General features: G+C 46.4%; 2 protein-coding genes across 6 annotated transcripts; one reads left to right on the top strand and one right to left on the bottom strand.

Moving 5' to 3' along the window:
- The first annotated feature begins 250 nt into the window (after nucleotides 1-250).
- LOC134023264 (protein asteroid homolog 1-like) lies at nucleotides 251-4,065 on the top strand. Its single transcript, XM_062465236.1, has 4 exons — nucleotides 251-1,562; nucleotides 1,758-1,965; nucleotides 2,151-2,328; nucleotides 2,941-4,065. The coding sequence occupies exons 1-4, from the start codon at nucleotides 297-299 to the stop codon at nucleotides 3,359-3,361; spliced, it is 2,073 nt and encodes a 690-aa protein (XP_062321220.1). The 5' UTR covers nucleotides 251-296; the 3' UTR covers nucleotides 3,362-4,065.
- On the bottom strand, nucleotides 3,963-23,072 carry atp2c1 (ATPase secretory pathway Ca2+ transporting 1). 5 transcript variants are annotated; one of them, XM_062465233.1, is made up of 28 exons: nucleotides 22,938-23,072; nucleotides 21,775-21,860; nucleotides 17,059-17,195; nucleotides 16,540-16,656; nucleotides 14,202-14,291; nucleotides 14,023-14,058; nucleotides 13,657-13,718; nucleotides 13,269-13,377; nucleotides 13,023-13,178; nucleotides 12,816-12,884; nucleotides 12,624-12,699; nucleotides 12,183-12,249; nucleotides 11,756-11,880; nucleotides 11,448-11,545; nucleotides 10,860-10,955; nucleotides 10,645-10,734; nucleotides 9,894-9,998; nucleotides 9,133-9,289; nucleotides 8,673-8,843; nucleotides 8,451-8,548; nucleotides 8,155-8,205; nucleotides 7,613-7,779; nucleotides 7,414-7,482; nucleotides 6,896-7,012; nucleotides 6,624-6,771; nucleotides 6,353-6,448; nucleotides 6,040-6,181; nucleotides 3,963-5,890 (listed from the first exon to the last, which is right to left on the bottom strand). In XM_062465233.1, the coding sequence occupies exons 3-28, from the start codon at nucleotides 17,125-17,127 to the stop codon at nucleotides 5,766-5,768; spliced, it is 2,706 nt and encodes a 901-aa protein (XP_062321217.1). In that variant the 5' UTR covers nucleotides 17,128-17,195; nucleotides 21,775-21,860; nucleotides 22,938-23,072; the 3' UTR covers nucleotides 3,963-5,765. The 5 variants fall into 5 exon arrangements, with proteins under 5 accessions (XP_062321217.1, XP_062321215.1, XP_062321218.1 ...); XM_062465231.1 differs by having other exon boundaries at nucleotides 17,059-17,163; XM_062465234.1 differs by lacking the exons at nucleotides 21,775-21,860; nucleotides 22,938-23,072 and adding an exon at nucleotides 21,688-21,751 and having other exon boundaries at nucleotides 17,059-17,163.
- Nucleotides 23,073-23,799: the final 727 nt, after the last annotated feature.

The raw sequence follows: 23,799 nt of genomic DNA, 5'->3' as shown, positions 1-23,799 counted from the left end.
TATATATCAGACGTCACATTCAGCCAGGTTGATATGGCTATATTTCTAGGCCTAATATGGGTACAACGTTTGGTATGTAGATTGCATTACGTTAAGGCTAATGTTGTAATGCAGCATGAAATAGAAATTGGCAAGCATTTGTTTCCCCAAAACACTGGGAGGGGTTGTTGAGAATCATGAGTGATGTAAGAAAAACGAAACTTAAGGAAAAGTGACCGTGACTCTAGCCCTATAAATTCCAGTGTACTCATGACATTTGGAAGAGGATCTCAACTCAGAAAGACAGAGAACACATCATGGGTGTCAGAGGACTGACCAGTTTAGTGGATGAGAATGGACACATTTTACAAGATGTTTCCTTCAAGAACAACAAACTGGTAATCGATGGCTGTAATCTGTACTACTTACTTTATTTTGCTGAACAACTGGACCAGAGTCACGGGGGAGACTATGATTCTTTCGAGGGTCTCATCTGTGGGTTTATCAAGGCTCTGAGAGAAAATGGGATTGAACCCTATGTTGTTGTTGATGGTGGGTCTGACTACACAGACAAGAAGTTTGAGACTCTGAAACAACGAGCTGAAGAAAAGATTCACACAGCTCACGACGTGTCAGTGGGACGCAGAGGTAATGTCTTGCCACCCATCACTAAGCGTGTGTTCTCACAGGTCCTCACCAAATTGAAAGTACCTTTTGCAAAGAGCGTCGCTGAAGCAGACAGAGAAATAGCCTCACTGGCAAGGGAGTGGAACTGCCCTGTGCTCTCCAATGACAGCGACTTCTACATATTCAACATCCCAGCAGGATTTTTACCCATCTCACATTTCAAGTGGAAGCAAGGGGGCTTGAAGACGGGTATTCCTGCCAAACTCTTCACTCAAGAAAGATTCTGCTCTTGGTTCAATATCAACCGGTCTCTACTACCAGTTTTTGCCTCCATTGCAGGAAACGATTATGTCAATCTCGCCAATCGGGGCTTGTCCGTAAAATGGGCTGAATACTCGGAGCTGAGTGGGAGATTTGCTAAGCTCGACGGCTTGCTGCACTGGTTAGGTAGTTTAAAAGATATAAAGAATGCCTTGAACGCTGTGCTCAAGTTAATGGATGACGGTGATAGGGTGAAAACGAAACAAACAGAACAAGCCTTCATGTTGAGCATGGAAGAGTACAAACTATCTCCTAGCTCATTGGGGGAGTTCTTCAGGAACGGGACCCCACCTTCCAATATTCCAGAGCCTGTGAAGGTGTTGCCAGACTGGGCCCTCCTATCCCTGACGCAGGGGAAGCTCTTCTCGGACGTCATTGACGTTATACTCTTTAGAAGGGTGGTACAGAGTTCCCAGGTAGAGGACACCAGCTTACCCAGCGTAAAAATCACCTCAAGGCCCATACGGCAGATATTGTACGGGCTGCTACTGGGTGGGAGATCCCCTGCTTCGATGGAGACGGGACAGTGTATGGTTGAGGAGTATGATAGAGATGGCCTGAATCTGATTAGTCACATGATCAAGCCTATCCTCAGCGGGCCTGTACAAAAGCTGCAGCTGGACACTCTGGATAAGGTAAAAATAAATTATATGATGCAACATTTCAGTACTTGTCTAAAAGATTGAAAGGATTTTGATAGATGATTATTAAAACAAACTTGAGCTTAATTGACTGAGTAAATTTGAAATAGACTCCAAACCTGTTGTAACCCAGGTTACAGTATTTTTTGAGCCAAAGGCTTCAGTCTAGCTCTCCTCTCCGTCCTTCAGGCCCACCTCCCAGATCGTCTGACGGTGATGTTAGAGACCCTGGGAGTGACTCAGTCTCTGACTGGAATCCCGCCTCACCTGCGTCTGCCTGTAAGCGTCACCTGCTATTGGATGAGACACGCAGACCCTCCCCCTGACCTGCCTCTCCTGCAGGCCCTGCTCCTGGGCATGGTCTATGGAGAACTCTGCAGACAGAAGAAGAACAGAGGTGGGGACACTGAAACACACACACACACACACACACACACACTGGAATGTTGTAATCAGGTTTATCAGGGGATGCAGACTAAACGCTTTTTGTTTAGGTAGCTAAAACCAGCAGAGCCATGTTTGAACTTTGTTAGCCCTGATTGCTCAACTGTGGGTGATAACTCCTTCCTGTGTATGTATCAGGGATCTCGAAGAGTGAGAGTCTGGTGCTGCAGAGGTTTGAAGGAATAGTCCAGAGATGTACATGGAAGCTGGACCTGGATGTGGCCCATGCCTACAGCCAATGGCAGGCCTGCTTTAAAGACAGCCTCAACTTGAATCAGCTGCTATGCTTCCCCCTAGTGGAGACAGAATGTGCAAGGTAAACTGAAACCCTAACTATAACTGATGGGACCTTTGCACTCAAATTGGACTTTTATCATGTGATTAAGCAAATCATTAACAAAGGTTATTCTCATTATAGTCAAATATTATGATGATATTATAACAACTTGTGTATATGTATAACCAAACTAAACAGTGAATGTTGGGTTTATGACTGTAGAAAAGTGGATTTGTTCTTCAACAAAGGCACTGTGTTTGTACAGTTAAACTTTTCCTTCAGCTACTGGTTGCACTATCAGCAATATTGCACTAATTGTACCCCACTTGTCTTTAGGTTAGTATAGATTTATAAGGTTAGTATAGATTGTTATTTGTATTAGAGGTTAAGTATACTTTCTTGTATATTGTATATTATTTTGTATATTTAGGAGGTGTATTATATTCGATCTTATCATAGATGTAATATATTATCATAGATGTAATCTATGTTCTGGATACTTATATGTTATGTTATGCCAGGTTGCTTTGTGTTGTCTTGTCCCAAGAATTTCAGTGTCCAGTCTGACCTTGTGTTGATCTGTTCATCTGACAATACAAGACTTGAACTTGAACTAGTGTTAGCACTAACATTGTCTTTGTTGTTGACCAGGCTGTACAAGGGCACTCTTGTGCACCCCCTAGTGGATGAACTGAGAAGAGGGGCGAGCCCAGAGTTTATCCTGGCTGGAGGCCCCATCGCTGGGCAGCTGTACAAGGCCCTCCTGGACACTGTGCCCCTCTCCCAGGACTGTAGATCCATCATCTCCACGACAACCAGAGTTGTAGCTCGGGGCAGGACATTGCCACGGGAACCAATGTATGACCTCACAGCCAATCTGAAGAGGCTGGTGATGCAGCTGGAGCAGGAGGAAGAGGAGGATACCTGGAGAGAGAGGAAGATAAAGGACACTCCTGCAGAAGACCCGGGCTGGGTCGTCTCAGTGAAAACTCGGCACAAGACCAAGTTCAGGGCCCAGAAAATTCCAAACCCAGAATTGTCAAAGCTCCGGGACAAGAAAGGCTGGATCTGAGAATACCTTTATATTCCAACTCTTCAAAATATAAATTATTACAAATTATTATTATTATAAATAAGGGACTTCCAAGTGTTTTTGTAAATCTACTCAATTTAAAATGTGTATTTGTGTTCCTCTGACCATTGTATGCTATTTGAAATGTAATTAACATGTTTTCACATTTAATGTATTGATTTAAATTGTGCAAAAAACTAAACTGTTTTGATAAGTTAGCCAAATCCAAAGATGGACCAATGTCCTCTAAACAAACCTGTGTGCATATAACCACACAATGTGTAATTTTTGAGAACAAGAATAGATCTGAAATCAAGAACAGATTGTGAAATGAGAGAAGAATCAGACAGCCAGACATTTAAAAGATTTATAAAACTTTTTAATATATCATTATTTTCATACCGTCATCACAGAGCACTGGTTTCTGCTGTGCAACACTCACAACTCGAATAAAATAAAGAATAAAACAAAAACGGGAAAAAAATGAAAGAAAACATGAATGTTTCCTTCCCAAACTGCATGAGACCAACGCCATCGCTAATTTCTACTTTCCACACACACACACACACCAAGAGGAAATTAAAAAAGAGCAAAAGATGTATTAGAAAAAGAGTATTTATTTAAATAGCTCGCGATTTATATGCTTTGGGTGTTAAGTGTTTAGGTTAGGTGCTCTACTGGCCAGGGGGAATTTGTTGTTGCCTTGCCAACGGGAAAAATTCACAAAGACAAATCAATAACTGGATGATTTACAACGAGAAAATAAATAACAAAGGTACATTGAAAACATATAAAATTCTGGGGTTGTAATGTTCATTTTGGAGCTAAATGTGTTCATTCTTGCAGACTTTGGTGATCTGACAGCAACCAAGACTGACAGGCTGCCTCCCAAAAACGGACAACTCCTAAAAGAAGCCTGAGAATATAATAAACTTGGGATCATCAATAAGGGCCTCCAATACATACGCCGAAATCAGATGAGATACAGTGTGCAATAGTTACCAACAGCATATATATGAGTGCATATAAATGTCACTAAGACCAATAGATTTGCACTTACATTATAGTGTGGACTGTACAGGTCTTTACAAACTTTCTCCATACCCACTGAGCAAAAGTACATTCCCAAATATGGAAAAAGCAAGTCAGATGCATCTAAGACAGACAGTAAACGGTGGGCGAACAGAACATAGACAGGGTTCTTGGCGATGAGAACACAGACCAGCGTTCCACACAGACTGACAGAAGACCTTAGCTTGCTCAAACAGAAGGTTTGACATATTGGATGTATAGTCCACATCACTATGTTTAACAGTGCCTTAAATATCAATGTTCAAATATCACTGACGGAGCTAGTTCCACAACGTAGTTTCTATGTTGCTGAATCTAGAGTAACATTTGTATTCAATCATTCATTGAAACCAGACATCATGAAAAACATGGCTGTATTTATTTGGGGGAATCAGCATTAGGACTGTGGAAACTGCACTCACGCAAATAATGGTCTGTATTAGTGTTAGAACATTTGAACCAGCCTGACACTTCACAGGAGGTGCTGAGCTGACACTTTACAGAAGAAACAGCTCTGATCAAAGAACTGGTTCCATGGTGAATCCAGCAGATGTTCACGATACAAAAACAAAAAAAAATCCTTGGGATTCTAATGTAAGGGAATAAGAACCATGTGTGCCTCCAGGGAACACTTGAAAAATAGAAAACAAATAAGAATAATCAACATTATTTAAAACCAAGTCTATTAAATCTCCAGAAAAATCCAGTATATTTAACAACAAATAACAATTTATAGTGGTCAACTCTGACTCAAGTCTACACCAAACCAAAAACATAAAAAAAAGGATTGCACACATTTCAAGCTTTAATCAGAGTGACACACGTATCCATGATAGAGATTGTTAGAGCATGAAAAGAGGGAATGTAGAAAGTCATATCCCTGACTCTGTTAAGCTGTGGTCACCCACCAACTGCTGAAGGCAAGGTGATACGAGGAAGAGAAGAAACTAGTGGGAAACCACTTAACATCATGAAACCCACAAGGCATGTGTAGACGCTCCACGCAGAGGAAGTCTTCCTCCTGCAGTCTCGGTACCTAGACATGAGCAGCTGATCTACGAGAAGTCCCGGATGTTGCCTCGGATGCTAAAGTCCCAGACATGAGAAGGTGCTGCATGAACAGTTTACAGTGTGGGATAACTAAAGGTCGGACCCCTGGTCTGGAGGAGGGTAGAGTCCGAAAGCAACAGTCCAAAAGATCCTTCTGGAATGAGGATTGGGAGGGGGAATTTATCACTTTAATTTTAAACTGTGACAAAAAACTGCCAGTCTCTGTCCAACCCCCCCCCCAATCACTGTCAGTTAGCTCCTCCCCTCTGCAGTGGAGCGTGCGTCATACTTCATGGAAGGAGTCTGAGGCCTGGGTCAGCCGCTCGCCCCCCCGCCACCGCTCCATCAACTTGATGGCCTCCGAGACCACGCACACGGACGAGGTCAGCGCCACCAGGAACAGCAGGTCTGAGGAGCAACACCACGGAGACGGTTAGTGTTTCAAACGACTGCGGCTCTCACTGCCAGCAAGCGTATCGGTCCAATAAAAGATAGAGCGCGGACGGCTCAGTTCAGGGTGTAGTTCGTGTAGAAGGCCACATGGGGGCGGTACTCACCCAACACACTGAGGCTCTCCGTCTGAAAGACGCTCTGGAGCGGGGGGAAGTAAATGACCAGCAGCTGGCCCATGATGGAGCCCAGCACAGCATAGCAGAACATCCGGTTACTGCACAGCCCCAGCTCATGCACCATCCGAGTCTGACAGGGATTAAGGACCAGGTTAGCAGGTGTGTTGCAGGGTTAGGGTTAGAGACTGCTCCGACACACAGGGAGCCAGGACAGCACAGTTTCTGGGCTGGTCAGGGTTCAAGGTCTTTGAGACCAAGAGACTAAACCGTTCCATCTAATAACTGCTAGCTCAGGACCCACCTGGGAACGCGAGCTGAGAGCGTTGAACATGTCGAAGAACACGAAGCAGGTGAACGTCATGGTGGTGTCGCGAGGCGTGATCTCGTTGTCCCGGAGCTGGGAGAGGAGGAGGACGCAGCAGAGAACCAATCACACGGACACACATTAGGTTAGGGTCTGGGGTGAGCGGAGCAGCGCTTTGAGAAAACACGACATAGGCAAGATTGTCTGGGTTAGTAGCAACATAGCAACAGATCAGAACCGTGTCTATGGCTCCCGGCGCCACGGTTACCTCTCTCCAGAAGACGAACAGGGTTCCGCACACGATGATGAGAGCAGACACCAGCACCTTGACGAGGAGGCTGCGTGTGATGATGCTGTCTCGCACGTTCCTCGGAGGTTTCCGGATCACGTCTTTGTCCACGGGCTCCACGCCCAAACTGGGAGGGACAGGAAGCACATATTAGAAAGTAGGGCATCTCGACTGAATCGTATCCGACTCAAAGATGACGTTCAACCTCGGACCCCCCCCCCCCCCTTAGGTCCCAGAATACCCTAGGCTACCTCTGAGCTGGAGGTCCGTCCATGATGATGTTGATCCACAGGATCTGCATGGCGTTCAGAGGGTTGGGGAAGTTCATCAGCGTTGCCAGGGAGATCAGCGTGAGAGCAGCGATACTCCTGAGAGAGCACGTAGGAAGGGACATGAGAGCTGCTGAGAGGCCAGAGGATCCAGTTTCCTTTCCACGGGAAGACCAACTTCTTTGAACGCACTTGATACTAGTTCTAAAAGAACAATGCTGCTCATTCAAATATAGACTGATTTGCTCAAAGGGAAGCCGAGTTATACTAATGACAAAAGTGCATTAGAAGCTGCTCAAAGACCATGTGAGCATGTTTAGCTGGGAAGATATCCTCCAGCATTTGAAGAGGACTGGCCATGTAACAGAAATGTTGGAAAAGGGAAGTTTATAACAAGTTTCTAAAGAAATAATGATAAAAGATCAACCTTTTGATCTTTCCGCATTCTATGTAGACGCGTTTGAGACAAAAACAGAGCTGCTTTCGAAAAGAGAACTCACGTGCTCAGCTGGAAACGGACAAAGTTCTTGATGTTGTTGTAAATCCCTTTCCCTTCCTCAATGGCAGACCTGTGGGCGGCCAAACAGAGACGCCCTCACATGACTGAGCAGAGACATGGCGGACCACAGGACACATTTACACTGGATTTAATGAGCTCTGAAAGGAGGGAGGGGGAGACTGGAGGGGGGGGTTACACACATGATGGTCTGGAAGTCGTCGTCCACCAGGATCATGTCGGCCGCCTCCTTGCAGACGTCCGTGCCCGTCTGGCCCATGGCCACACCGATGTCCGCCGCCTTCAACGCCACCGCGTCGTTCACACCGTCACCGGTCATGGCAACCACCGCCCCGATGTTCTGAAGAGACTGGAGGGGCAGGGAGCAGGAGGGGAGACAAAGAGAGATGTTTTAATAATACTGTAAGGCCTACTACTAAAACTTCCCCAGAACTCAGTAACTTGCGACAGTTGTAAAATCTCTGGCTATGGGAAGTGCTACTCAACAGACCATGTCAGACTATTTATGTCCTCAGTATGAACTTCCTTGGGTCTCACCCACATGCTGTGAGTCTGAGGCCCCCCAGAGGCAGGCCCCCCAGAGGCAGGCCCCCCAGAGGCAGGCCCCCCAGAGGCAGGCCCCCCAGAGGCAGGCCCCCCAGAGGCAGGCCCCCCAGAGGCAGGCCCCCCAGAGGCAGGCCCCCCAGAGGCAGGCCCCCCAGAGGCAGGCCCCCAAGTCTCTTACCTTGACTATCTTCAGCTTGTGTCTGGGGCTGGCTCTGAAGAACACCACTATCTGTTAGGAGAGAACAGAGAGCACCATGCTGTCACCAGCACCCTGACTGAGCACTACCACTATGGACATGGCACATCACCATGGACACAGAATCAACATATCGGATACTCTTTGATCACAATGGACACAGCATCAGCATATCCACAACTTTGCTGCTTGTCTGACTCAGGAAAGGGTGGTCCATACCCCAGCGCAGCCAGAACAATACGTTGTGCAATAAGCTGTGTGTGTGTGCGCACACTTACCCGTGGGACGATCTGAGAGAGCTGCTGGAGGTCCATCTGGTCCACCTCCTCTCCAGACAGGGACTGAGAGCCCTTAGTGTACAGGCCCAGTCGACTGGCTGAGGACACACACACACACACACTTTAATGCTCATTTAATTCACACATTTTCAAATATTTTCTAAGACCCTTTGAGCAGAAAAGGGTCAGAAACAGAGACAGACAGACAACACAAACACACACCTATGGCGACAGCGGTCTCCTGGGAGTCCCCGGTGACCATCTTGACGGCCACGCCAGAGCTGATGAGCGTGCCCACCGCCTCCTTGACCCCTGACCTGGGCGGGTCAATGATGCCCACCAGCCCCAGGAATGCCAGGCTGCCCAGCTCCTCCCCCGAGGCAAATGCCAGTACTGCACCAGACACACACAGTCATCAGACCTCTACAGCCCTTTCACACATTCCCAGAAGCAGATTAACCAAACAGGACACAGAATACACAGAATCCATTAGGTGAGTCCTTCCTAGTATCAGAGCTGGAAGGATCAGATGCGTGTAAACATAGCTATTGTAGGGTAATACAGATAACAGTATGAGCAAACACTCCAGGCTGCATGGAACGCCCCCAACCAATCCTGTGCTCCATCCTTCTCGGTTGGACAACTGCAAAGCGTTTTGGACAAGGGAGCACCGGCGGTTTACCTCGGAGCCCAGCTGTACCCATGTAGCTCGTCTGTTGCTGGTAGAGCTCCCTCTGTTGGTTGGTCAGGGGAAGCGTGGCGCCTCTGCTGTTGTAGCTGCTGCAATGGCGGATAACCTGCTCGTAAGCCCCCTTCAGGTAGTACACACCTGGCTTGTCCTGAGGAAACACAGAGGATGCCCTAACCATGTGAAGTACACCCCTAGTCCATCCTAAGGGAACACAGTGCCCTAGCATACGACCCCTAACCCTACCCATGCCTGCGCACCTCAAGGTAACACCTAGGCCACTTGATCTAGGATGATCTACTGTGATCTAGTCTGACCTAGTGGGCTCTACTCTGACCTATTGGGCTTAGTCTGACCCCATGACTGTAGAGCTCAGGCCCTCAGAGAGGTAGACCAAGAGCAGATCCTGCTCTCTGCTGCACAGCAACGAGAAGACCACAAATACCTACAATACGGGCCAAACAACCTCACAAAGTCGAAGATAAGAAGGGGGAAACAGCTGCTACGGTGTTTCACAACAAGGAAGCAACACATGCTGTCACTTTTCTATCTGCCAGTCTCTGTCCAACCCCCCCCCCCAATCACTGTCAGTTAGCTCCTCCCCTCTGCAGTGGAGCGTGCGTCATACTTCATGGAAGGAGTCTGAGGCCTGGGTTGATCTTAAGGATCAACCCGTTCTGCCAAGGTATCACGTTGCATATTTCGGGGTGAGGAGTTGCGCGGTCCTCCAGCTCGGAGGGGTCTGGTGTGCTGACCTGCTGCGTGCGGTGGACACAGCGCACGGCCATCCACTTCTGTTCCGAGCTGAACGGGTGCTCTTCTACACGAACGTACTCCTGCTGGAGACCCTCCAGACCCATCTGCAAGGGAAGCACGCACACAGGCACACTTGATCCACACTTAAAGACCTAAATCCATGGCAAACGGGTGTAAAGGTAAATCAAATTACACCCCAAAAAAAAAAAAACACATGCCTATCCATGACTCAGCACTAACTCTCCTTTCAGGACCTTTCAAGACCTAGGTATTACCTATGAAATATGAATAGAGAGACCTGTGCCAGTGCCCCGAGTTATCTGTAACAATGTTGCAATAAATTCCACAACATTTCATAGGTTTGAAAATCGGTTTTCTTGTGTCAGAGAGACTTTGTTCCACACAGCACTGTACAATCGAATGAAGGAAAATCTCCTGTCCTATTATTCCTAGAAGGCTCCAATCTCCTGGAGACCAGCACACAGGAGATCCGGTTTGTTCCCAGGATGAACTGTGCTTGGGGGTCACAGGTGTGCTTGGTGCTTTAACAAAGATACCAGCCAGTCCTCCAGGTGAGGCACACACGGGCGTCTAGTCTTGTGAACAACACATCCTCACAAAGTGCGGTGGGAAAGTCTCCACCTTGATGTATTCAGGGAAATTTGAGACTAAGAGACAAGCCTTGTTTGTTGTATTCGTGGACCTGTTCCAGTGTCAAGTATTTGTACGTTTTTTATTCATTGAAAGTACCTTCATGGCGAGAGCGACGAGTGCTCCCTCGGTGGGGCGTCCCATGAGTGTGTTGTTTCGGATGACTGAGTCATTACATATGCAGCCAGCCTACCAGGACACGGAGACACAAGCACGCGAGTTTAGAGACAGCGAGATAGAGCATGTGACCCTGTTGTCTGCAGCAGTGCAGACCGATGACAGCAGACGAGGAACTCGCGGCCGGGCTCACTCACCTCCACCACTTTGCTGAGGGAAGGGTTGGAGAAGCCATGCACGACCTCCCCGTCCAGCAGCACCTCTCCTGCTCCGTTGTATCCCACCCCCGTCACCTGTGACAGGACAAGACGGAGGACATCCAAATCACAAAAAGCCCCAGGCCAGGTTCAGAAACTTCAACAACGAACCAGACCCACGGTCAGCGTAGCCCAGCTACACATGCCGGATCAGACCCACGGTCAGCGTAGCCCAGCTACACATGCCGGATCAGACCCACGGTCAGCGTAGCCCAGCTACACATGCCGGATCAGACCCACGGTCAGCGTAGCCCAGCTACACATGCCGGATCAGACCCACGGTCAGCGTAGCCCAGCTACACATGCCGGATCAGACCCACGGTCAGCGTAGCCCAGCTACACATGCCGGATCAGACCCACGGTCAGCGTAGCCCAGCTACACATGCCGGATCAGACCCACGGTCAGCGTAGCCCAGCTACACATGCCGGATCAGACCCACGGTCAGCGTAGCCCAGCTACACATGCCGGATCAGACCCACGGTCAGCGTAGCCCAGCTACACATGCCGGATCAGAGCTCCTCCCCCACCTCGGCGTGGAGTCCGTCCGATGTAAACAGGTGAGTGACCGTCATCTCGTTTTTGGTCAGAGTCCCGGTCTTGTCAGAGCAGATGACGTTGCAGCAGCCTAAAGGGTACGGTGAGGACGAGGAGAGCAAAGACGCACGTTTAGAACGCACCGGAAATCCTCTCCTGCATCCAAATGGAAAACCTTTATATTCGAAAAAAGCGGAGTGCGACGAAAACTAAATACGATAGAGTGACAAACGAATACTTTAAGGTATTGGGTTGACTGACACTGTCTCAGACACACACACACAACCTATATGTATCTCACCTAGCGTCTCCACGATGGGCAGCTTCTTGATGATGGCCCGCTTCTTCACCATCCTCATCACCCCCAGCGCCAGTGTGACCGTCACCACGATGGGCAGGCCCTCTGGGATGGCTGCCACCGCCAGGCTGGGGGTGGTGGGGAGAGAGGGGGGAGGGAAAGTGCTTATGAAATCACACAGGGAGAGGCCAACCTAATGGAGGGAACCAGACATTACACTGCTCTGGCTGAACATGAGATCAGCTATGCAGGCCACTTGGAACCATGTCAGGAGTTGTGATAACAGCCATGTGATCTCCTTAGAACTCCCGTGATTAGGCCCAGTCAGATGGCCACACAAGGTCAAAACGACACACAACCGGACGACAGACCAGAAATACACTGTGGTACACAAGATCATGACAGGAACACAAATCAGTACACGGCTTACCTGACGCCGATGGTGAACATGTCTAAGATGCGTTTCCCCTGGAGCCAGCCAACCAGCATGATCACCCCTGAAACACAGCAGCATGTTAGCCATGCTAACCTGAAACACAGCATCATGTTAGCCATGCTAACCTGAAACACAGCAGCATGTTAGCCATGCTAACCTGAAACACAGCAGCATGTTAGCCATGCTAACCTGAAACACAGCATCATGTTAGCCATGCTAACCTGAAACACAGCAGCATGTTAGCCATGCTAACCTGAAACACAGCAGCATGTTAGCCATGCTAACCTGAAACACAGCAGCATGTTAGCCATGCTAACCTGAAACACAGCAGCATGTTAGCCATGCTAACCTGAAACACAGCAGCATGTTAGCCATGCTAACCTGAAACATGAAAAACAGCATTGGTAGGTGATATAACAGACAAGTGTACAGTACCTATTATTCCAAACGAATAGAGAGAGAGCTGTTTTCCTAGTAGGTCCATGCTTTTCTGTAAAGGTGTTTTGGGAGCCTATTTGATAAAAGAACAATTGGGTATCATTTAATCCTCCGAATGAAGTTGATTTTTTATAATGCAATACTCAACCAAATACTGTTAGAACTTTTTAAACATGAGTGTTCCATTACCTCTTCTGCTTGCATCATCTTAAACACTTCACCAAATTCAGAATTTTCTCCCGTTCCTATGACGATGCCCTACGAGACAGGGGGATAAAAACCCATTAGCACAACATGTATATACAATGCAGAGGGATGAACTGTCTCAGAAGCGGATCATCCTGTTCAGAGTCAAATCAGTCCACAGCAGCTATGGAGGATGTTGCAGTACATTACCTTGGCCTTGCCGCACCGCACCAGGGTGCCCATGAAGGCCACGTTGCTACGGGAGGTGATGTCACCGTTGTGGGCGGACGGCTGGTGGGAGGTGGATTTGGAGCAGGGCGCGGTCTCTCCCGTCAGGCTGGACTCGTCCACTGATAGGTCAGTGGCCTGGAACACAGAAGGGCTTGGATTACTCTCTGGAGGCGGGAAACCTAATGAAGGGGTTAGGGTTGTATGGGCACAAGTGTGTGTGTGTACCTCAAAGAGGCGAAGGTCAGCCGGGACTCTCTCTCCAACAGTCAAGCACACCGTGTCTCCAGGTACCAGCTCTCGAGCCAGCAGGTGCTCCAGGTGCCCTTCTCGCACACTATGGGAAGGGAGGGGGGGGGGGATTTTAGTTGAACTAGTGGTTTAACTAGCACACATCTGTGTATGTATGTGTGAGAGAGAGAAAGAGAGAGACTGTATGAGGGAAAGAGAGAGACTGTATGGGGGTGAGAGAGACTGGGTATGGGTGTGAGAGAGAGAGAGAGAGAGAGAGAGAGAGACTGGGTATGGGTGAGAGAGAGAGACTGAGTATGGGTGAGAGAGAGACTGTATGGGTGAGAGAGAGACTGTATGGGTGAGAGAGAGAAAAGGTTCTGACCAGTGGCATTCTGGAGGCACCAGCTTCCCCAGCTCTGCCAGGGACTTCTCGGAGCGGTACTCCTTCAGAGACAGAGAAACACAGAGGGCTACCCTCGCCAACGTATTCAAATGCAGGCACACATTGACTGCACACACGCATGCGGAGGAACACATGCAAACACACACATCGACTTCGCAGCAACTGAAGAATACTAGAGTATGTGTTCATTTTTCATGTCCTCGTCAATGATGGAACACTCATGCATTTTCAATTATGTCTACACTGGATGGAGGAGACAGTCTGGCTGTGCTTCTCCTCGCTCAGCTTAGAACACATCATCGCTACACTGGACACCGTCCAGGACGGGAACCGAGATCCACTCACCTGGACGAAGGCCACTGTCACAACGATGATAATGGCCTGTCAACAGAAAGAAGGAATGGAGGGAGATGTAAGGACCCGGAGACGGCAGCACGGAACGCATGCGTGTCTTTTTGCACAGACGTCAGAGAGCAACGGGGATGTCGTGTTGCCACGGTCGAGTGGACGGGATGTCCTCTTACCACTGTGATGCTGATGGCGTCGTCAAACTGGTGCATGAGAACACTGATGACCGCAGAGGCCAGCAGCAGCATGATGAGAGGGTCCTTGAACTGAGGAGAGATACATACACACAGTAAGACTGGGGGGAGATCCGCACACGCGCACACACACACGCACAGCAGTAGGACTGAGGAGAGATACACACACACACACACACAAAGCAGTAGGACTGAGGAGACACACACACACACACACACACACAAAGCAGTAGGACTGAGGAGAGACACACCCACACACACACACACAAAGCAGTAGGGCTGAGGAGAGATATACACACACACACACACACACAAAGCAGTAGGGCTGAGGAGAGACACACCCACACACAAAGCAGTAGGGCTGAGGAGAGATACACACACACACACACACACAGCAGTAAATTTACACTCATATACCCAGCAGTAGGACAGAGCTGGGAATAAGTAGAAGCAAGGAAACCATTTGTCTCAATGACAAAACCACGTTCTTTAATAGTCTAGCAGGCAACAGGCAGAGTAGCAGCTGAGCTGACAGGGAAGCCATTTACACTGTGGGGTATGACAGTGCTAGATTAGTGGGGTAACCTCTGATTAGCAAGACAACAGCGCTGTCGAGCTGTTTGACAAGGCAAGAGGGCAACACAGCTAAGAGACAGAGTGTGCAGCACTCAGAAACATCCAATCACAGTGTGTGGAATGTTCCAGGTCATCCCCGGGCCGTCACTGTCAATTGTCCAACTGCACTGTTTCAGCACACCAGTATTTATCACTACAGTAGGGGAAAGAGCCATGATGGATGGCCTTGAAACGAGATGACAGGAGATTCCTATCCAACACCAGTGCTCTTCCAACCTGTTTCCATACAAGCCTGCTGGAGACAAATATCTGCAGCATCAACATGCAGGCCTGCCATTATGCTGATGTGTCCAGCGGCATTCTCTCTTTTGTGCGACACACACGCACGCACGCAGGGATTCTTTTTGTGGTGCTGCCTGTCATGTGGAGACCACGCCAGCTCCTGCCAGCTGGGCACTGTGGAGTGGGAGGCCAGGCCGAGCCGCTGGTAGCTGGGTGATAGTTGAGGGAGTAACACTGATAAGAGGCAGAGTATCCCTTCCCCTCCACCAGCCACACACACACCACACGGTGACAAGACATTGGAGATAGGGGAGCTTAGTAGATAGGGTGGCTTTATCTGAAAAGCTTCTTTACAGCGACCCCCTGACCCTGACTCAGCATTCTAGAATGGCCCTTCTCATACTGTTAGAGAAAGGCTGTATAGTGTGACCTTGGCTTTAGGCAAACTGGGACCGTAAATATGTAGGGCACAGTAGCCCCTCAGTCAACAGTCCTGACCACACGAACTTTGGGCTCAGTATACCAAAGTTACTACAGACACCAAAGATTAGGCACCGTTCACAATGACATTAGCTAACCAGCATACTCTTTTTCAATATGTTGCCAAGGCAACAAGAGACCGCAACTTGCAGTCACATCCTTGAAAAGTATTTTACTTTGGATGCTTTTCCTCTTCCCTTTGAAGCAGAAGTTGCGAGGGGCGTCAAGGGGGCCAAACAAAGGCAATAGAAGAACAGTGTGTGAGTGTGAGAGAGAGAGAGAGAGAGAGAGAGAGAGAGAGAGAGAGAGACAGAGAGAGAGAGAGAGAGAGAGAGAGAGAGAGAGAGAAACAAAGCACCCCATCTCTCTCTTTTATCGTGAGGGAGAGAAAACTGCTTCTCCCGGTGGCAGTGCTATATTTATCAACTCTCTTCTCGCCACAAAGCACTGAGCTCAAAACAGCCTAGATCTCCTCCCCCTCCCTCTCCACCTCTCCCCCTCCCTCTCCCCCTCACCCTGTCTAGAGGACACTGGGAGCTTTTGTCCTTGTCATAGAAAAGCAGAAGGGGAGAGTTGGTTGAGGAGGAACTGAACTGTGATATTTCACATGTACAAAACACTGCTGTGTGTGTGCGCTTCTTCTGAAACCTGAGGCCTCCATCAGTGATAGCAGCATTGGTACAGAAATTGCTGGAAATGTCAAGTCAGCTCTGGTACCACTCCACCATGAAGAATGCTATAACAGCTAACTGGCTAGATTCAACTTGAATGCAGGCTACTAATTTATTCCCAGTATCTTGACATGTGAGTGCTGCTTGATTGGACTGGTCAAACTCTTCATTTTAAATAGATCATTTCAGACAATATCAGCTTTCAAATGTTATACCAGTACTCCACCAATATAAAAAGAAATAAACGTTTAATCTTTTCTTTCTTAAGATACCTAATTTGAGTAAATAACATAGATAGCATTGTCTCTCACCTGGCAAATATACTTCCTCCATAGTGGTTCCTCTTCATTGATGTCAAACTCGTTCCAGCCATGGTAGGCACGGCGACGTGTCACCTCACTCTTAGACAGGCCGTACTGCAGGTCAGCCTAACACGAGGACAGGAAGCTCTGTTTAAAGTGCATTATCAACACCAACGCCAAACAAAGTTCACCTCAACTGAACTCTGTGCCTACCACCTGTCTGTTTGTATTTGACCTTGGACACTGTCCAGCTCTACACAGTTCAGGTGTCTATCATGCTAGCAACTTCAATATGGGTGAGATAATTAACATGCGATAAAGCTGTTATCGAACAAGCTCAGAGAGAAGCTGTGTCATCAGTGAGGGTAGATTATGTTTGTAAAAGGCATTGTAAAAACCACGAGTCACAGAACACTACACTTCATTCATTTCATGACTTTTGCACATTTCGTGTGCATCTTCAGATAAGACTTTTTGGATCTATTAAGTGTTGTGTTTCTACCAGTCTGTGTGACATGATAAACGTACCTGCAAGACACACACAACTTCGTTCACTGGTAGTTCACTGGCTTTCTTTGAGGTTAATACAGGAACCATGGTCTCATCTTCACTGTATGGTTCTCTCTGGGAAAGCTGCAAGACAAACAAAAACAGAAAATAATCCACTTCAGGGATATTAATATCATGATGTAATACAAAACTAATCCCTTGAGAAAAGTAGGCCCAGAGCACACCAAATAACCGACTAACACTGACTGGTTTTAATAAAATATTATGGTTGTATTTATCTTGACTTTGCTAATGTTCAAACATGAGTCCAGATGTCCCACTGACCTGGACTGGACTGTGTCTATAACTAAATCTACACTCAACCACATTGTGCCATATTCAGACATGGCAACCCAGAGGGACAAACCTGGCAACCCATAGGGACAAACCTGGCAACCCATAGGGACAAACCTGGCAACCCATAGGGAGAGAACGCTTTGGAAAGGAGGACAATCTAATTATGGGATGCAATCAAAAACAGCATGACATACCAGAGTGAAGACAGCTAACTCTACACCGTAGAGGCTACTGTTGGTACACTGAGGAGGCAACATGTTGCATGACCAAATTTCATCAGAAGTGAAATAACTTGAATATATCCTCCCAAAATGGATGATATCACTTATCATCAGACCTACACCCCGAGGGAAATATCTAAAATAAAGAAAAGCCACTCATACACTCTAGCCAAAATAAAAAGCCTTAACTCACCCTCATCATACCAGACTGAATCTGCATGTTAACAAGTAGGATATTTGAAAACTCCTTCGACCCATGGTAGGGTACACGACCATAGGCTGAGGATCAAACAATTCTTCACACATTCCACTTTTGCTATGTGGCAATCGTGATGATTTGCTGCACTGCCCAGGGAGCGATAGGCCCTGCTCCTAACCTGCGCAGGCCAGCAGGCTGTGAGCGGGTGAGCAGACAGCCTACCTGCTCTCCACACTTGCGATCCTTCCCGTCACCCTGTGGAAGGTCTGTCTGAAGAGAGACTTTCTTGGCCAGTATCCCCCCAGACTCCCGTTTAAGGATCCAGTCCCCCTCTCTGGCTCTCTCCTACGGTCTCTCCGTTAAGACGAGACAAAGCGCCTTGCGTAAGAGATGGCAGCGAGTGTCCGGCTGAGAGGATCCCCTCTGATTAAGAGTGACAAGAGCTTAAACCCCGATCACACTCCTCCTCGAGTGCTCCTCTCTCTCTCCATGTCCCAGACAGGCTGGCCTGACGAACGAACCAAGGCTTTCCCTGGGATTGACGCTCGCAGAAGGAGAGGGAGATTAGAAATAGGCGCACTCTCTCCTTTCCTTCCCAACTCTTTCTCTGCACACCCTCTTTCCCCTCTTCTCCTTACACACAGAACAAGCAAAGTGTTAATCATCGTCTTGGAAACTAATTAGATCCAGGTCAAACTCTGTGAATGAGGTTAAGGACTTGTCGGAGGAACAAGGCCACTGCCCTGGGGGAGAGACGCGTTTCCCCACTGAGCAGCACAGAATCACCAGCCAGAACACCTGAACATCACCTCCTCAAAATGTGCACTGCCACAGAAAAGAGATTAGAAAATGGGAGTGTGCTTTTTTTCCCACCCCGTAGGACTGTCCTATACGCCCACGCCTGATGGCAGTGTACATTAAGCAGGTCTTGCGTGGCGATAAGAGGTTTGTGGTTAAGATCCCACAGCAGATAGATGGAGTCCGGGGAGAGAGTGGGGTGCTGTTGTAGCCTAAGCCATGTAGGAAGCCAGAAATACAGAAATAAGGAACTCTGGTTAGTATTCAATGGAGGTCATTTCAGCTACACAAAAAAAAAAACTGTCTAAATGTGGCTTTGATAATGACTAATGAGAGCTGCTGTTTCCCACAAGCCTAAACATCCCAAGCCAAGAAACTTTTAGTACGGTCTTAACCATAAGCCTGCCTGCATGTGCCTCCAGGGAAGGACGTAAGGAAAAAGGAAGGAAGAGTTGGAAACATTGTGTGCTTGGTCTTGAACCTTGATCCCTGACTGATAAAAGAACATGGATTTACTGTTGGGTGTTATTCTGCCAGCGGCGCTCCTCACCTGCTATGACAGAACGGGATCCTCTCTCCCTCAGGTAAACAGGGGTAATGAGAGAGAGCCAAGGAAGAGGGTCAACAGCCATCACAACATCTCCTTCCTACTTCCTACACAGATTCCCTAGCTGCTTCAATTCAGTACTTACAAAGTAAAATACTTCCAGATTTTCAGTATCTGGTCTGGTCACAGAGACAAGCAAAGGAAAAGGGAGTCAGAGACAGAAGGAGAATGTAAAGAGTGATATTTATACTTCGCAGGTGGACAGACTTTGCTAAGAGGACCTGCACAATTCACTGGTCCCAGTCATTCTTAATATCACACAGGTGCACCGTAACAAGTGTGTTATAAAATCTGCCTCATGGACTTTTAAAATGTTACTTTACAGGATTGTTAAGGAAGTTAATAGGGTAGAATGTCTGTAGTATGTCTATAAAATCACCATGCAACATGTCTCAGAAGAGGTTTGTTGTTCAACCATGATGGGTCAGACTTAGTTAGGGGGAAGGTTGATTATGTTAATGTAATAGGATAACGTTCATTAGATAAACAGTCCCACACTCGATATTATACTTTCAGAAGAGCAGAGCTCATTAAGCTCTTTGTACTTGGATTTATATTAATTATTTAACAGATTATCTTTCTTCTTGAGTGTAACAAAGAATAAGGCTGCACTGTGGGCTAGCAGTGTTCAGTCTAAGTGAGTTCTGTCTGTGCTGAGACAGTCAGCACCAGCATCTGTTCTTCATGCCGGAAAATGCTGTGTTCTTCACATCTGCCGTGACAGGTTTGTCAAAGACAACGGTTTTGACGGTTGACCAAAATAGCAACCCTGTGCATCATTTCATCCATCTTAAGAGGACTTCATGCAGTGATTTGAAACATATAACTGAAACATATAGCCTAGCTGCTTTCTAAAGAGAGAGAAAGAAAGAGAAAAAGAGAGTGACTGTTGAATAGGGATTGGTAAAAAGAGTCTGTGTAGAGGCAGTGTGAGTCAGGCCTGGAGAGACAAGGCCACATATTGAAATTACGCCCGCCCACTCCTTAGCAGGTACACATGAAGAGCAAACACATTCACTCAGTGCCTGTCCCACACTAGGTCAAGTACACGTGCATACATAGCAAACACACAACTGTCCAGTCAAGTATTGAGACCGAGCCTACTGAGCATTTAAATGTATTAACACAGAACATAAAAACGCCCTGTATTTGCTAATGAGCACTACTACGTCTCTGAACGTATGTGACCAATGGGTCTTTTTATCAAATGAAAAATGGAGAAGCCAACACCATTACAGATCTTTTTTTTTTTTATGTTTTGAGATCAACATCTCAAAACATGACAGCTGCCTCCAAGAAACTGAAAAATGATAACATTTCTTAGCAGATGAATATTCTTGGCAATATTTAGCGCTTATTGTGATAAGGTACTAGGCCTACTGCATAGCCTAGGCAAGGTGCTGCCTGACTATTGTAGTCACCATCATTTGTATTCATGCCTTGTCCCAGTGCTTGCTGCCAATTTCTCCATTATGTTACCCATCAGTCTAGACCTGTACTTGCCCTGAAGCACAGGGAGGACATCAGACACACACACACACACACTTTACATGTCCAGCTGAATGACAGCAACATTGCCTGCCTGGACAAGAAAAAAGGAGAATGCACAGCTTTAGACACATTCAATTGTCAAACTTAGCCTCAACACAGGGCTCCCTTTGAACAATGTGTAGACACACGTTGTGTTATTATCGTTGTGTTATTCTCTGAAAAAGCACAATTCACAATGCACTGTCAATTCTACCTTTCTCAAGGAAAATGATGGGCAGGTAAGCGTTCCCTATTAATACTGACATATTCTTAGTGTATTCAAACAGGCCTGAATCAAAGTATCAACCTCTCGGTTATCTTGTTCATTGGTGTATCAGAAAATCAATGGATAATTCAAACATCTTGTCGCAGAAAAAGTGGATACCAAATCTGTGTAGAACAAACTTGCCATCCATGCAGGCTAGCTAACGCTAATCTGTTCTCAATTCTCCGTAGCAAAACAAATTGTTATAGAAGACGGCAGTAGACACATTGGGAAGCTAGTTAGCTAGATAGTTTACAGTATGAAGTATCGCTAGCTAGTCAGCATCAGCTAAATTCTGATGAGAAAATACTCGCGCTGAGTGCAATTTTAAAATTCGCTAGGCTAAATAGCTGGCTACACAACGGACTTGTGTGGTTAAGCACAGAACACCGGAGTAACCAATGACAGGATAAGGACCAAGGTGTGTAAACAGAATACAACAGGATTGCCAGTCGTTATTTGATAGCTATCTTGCAAATAAGGTTGCCTTACAGCACGCGAAATAGCTACCATAGCTAGGCTAGCAATCAGGCTACTAGGGTAGCCTAGATGGCACTACTAGTACTACACTACAGTGATAACGCGTTGCTGGTCTTGCGTTGCCCACTCACCCACTACTAGACATGATATCATGTCCTTGAACATCAAAGCTTCTGTTAGCTAAATAGGCTACTGTTGTGAGCGCATTTACCTTCCAATGTATTTTACGTCTATGAACACGACTATGCCATCACTGTTGACAATTACGAGAACGGAGTCCAGTAATCCGGAAACTTACCAGCAGCTCCCGTTTCTTCAGCATTTTCCGTGTAAGCTCTGTCATTTGACGTCTGCCTTGGTGATCGTTGATGAGGTCAACACGTACTGGACGGGAGCAGATGAGGAGGGGCCCACATGTTAAATTGTTTTCCAAAGCAACAAGGCAATCAAATTAAATGATACCAAGTAAAAACAAACAAAGGAGTGTTAAAAGACAAACTAATTACTCAATGTTGACTGTTTGAGAAAAGGAAGATATTTCAATTTTTACTAATATTAGGCCTACTAATATTCTTGTTGATACTGTGGAAGAAATTGGGATTTCCTGTGTGCTTACACTAATCACTAATCAATAGAACTAGTCATTGGATACTAGTTAGTACGTTTATCATGTAAGCTTGCTATTAATAACAGTATATTGTGTCTATGTGTCAGGTTAATAGATGTTCGGGGTCAGGAGAAAGTACTGGCTAAACGGTCCTTGTCATGACTACAAGGAGAGCTCCAACTATGAACTCTCTAGTGTGAGAGTTGTCATGTGTTGGGAGCAGTGAATCTTTATCTCTGAGACTGTTGTAAACGTCATTCCTGCCTGACTGTCACAATCTATGTTTACATTCTTGTGCCCTATTAAAGATGGTCCTTTGGCTTTCGGAGCTAAGAGAGACCTGGTTGAGACCTAAGCTTGGTGTTGTGTTGTCATTTATGGTCAGAAGACTGGTTTTCTCTCCCAATCTGCAGATTGATAAATACTTAGTAAAATCCAGAACTCAACTGAACTTAGTCACTCCGTTTATGAAGAGACGGAAAAAACACTTTTTTCATCAATACCATTAGTAATATCTATGAAGTTAGAATAGTTTTGAATGTGTGTGTGTGTGTGTGTGTGTGTGTGTGTGTGTGTGTGTGTGTGTGTGTGTGTGTGTGTGTGTGTGTGTGTGTGTGTGTGTGTGTGTGTGTGTGTGTGTGTGTGTGCGTGCGTGTAGTGGTGGGTTATAGCCGTGAAAATAATTTTGAAAATAATCGTTTTTTCATTTAGATTTCATACAACTAATTCAGCACACTAGGAACATGCAACATGTTTTTCATGCTTTTTATGTTTTCTTTTCTATTAGTGCATGCTTAGTTAGCTTTAACAGCAGTAGCCCCTGGGATGTAAGCAGGTAGTAAATTCACATTTACCTGCGTGGGTCGCAATCGTGTCCGATGAGAGAGTTTGTAGTCTGCAGGCTACGAGACGAGAGTCTTCCTGAATAAATATCCACCAAAGATAGTTTTCATTAAAGTACTGTAATCATTCTTCTGTCATTGCGTACCAAGAAAATGTGTGATTCCAAAACAGCCAGGTAGCCTATATTATAAAATCAGGCAGGTTAATCATGTGACTACGAACAACGGCATTGGACAGTAGCGGGGCTCCACTCACATTACCACTTCACCATGAGCCTGGAACCTTCAGTCAGAATGCCACTAACACGCTCTACGGTTTTAAGGATAGCATCCGAGGAACTTCTGCAGCTTACTGTCATGGAATACAACAGTCTTTTTGTATACTGGGAAATTCAAAAGTGAGAGAAACGATGTATAATTTAGTACCAGGTCATCTGCTTTTAGAAACTGGATCACCAAGAGCGTTATTGTCAAACAGCAGCTTTTTAAACAATTTAGCTTTTAAACAAGAAAGCATTTTTCTCTTGTATCATTCAACAGAAGTGCTGTACAAACCGAATCACAAATGAATTATAGTAATATTTATCAATATTATTTCCTAAATGTAAAATTGAGGCCATCACATTGAGATGTGATGGCCTCAATTCACATTGAGATGTGATGATGTGTCAAATTCAACATTGAATTATTCGACAAATGTGTAGCCCAGTTAATCTTACAAGTATTCTTCTTATGTTATGGTGTAGTATAATACTAAAAAAGAAACTAAATTAAGCCCTGACATAACCATAAGAAATGCAAATAGAAATTGGTACTTTCTTCAGAAAGTTTTCAAAACACATAGAACTTTTCATAATTTATCAGATGTAATGTC

Source organism: Osmerus eperlanus, chromosome 7 (assembly GCF_963692335.1).
Source record: "Osmerus eperlanus chromosome 7, fOsmEpe2.1, whole genome shotgun sequence".
In the NCBI taxonomy this organism is placed as follows: Eukaryota; Metazoa; Chordata; class Actinopteri; order Osmeriformes; family Osmeridae; genus Osmerus; species Osmerus eperlanus.
This window is presented reverse-complemented; position numbering and strand designations above follow the sequence as displayed.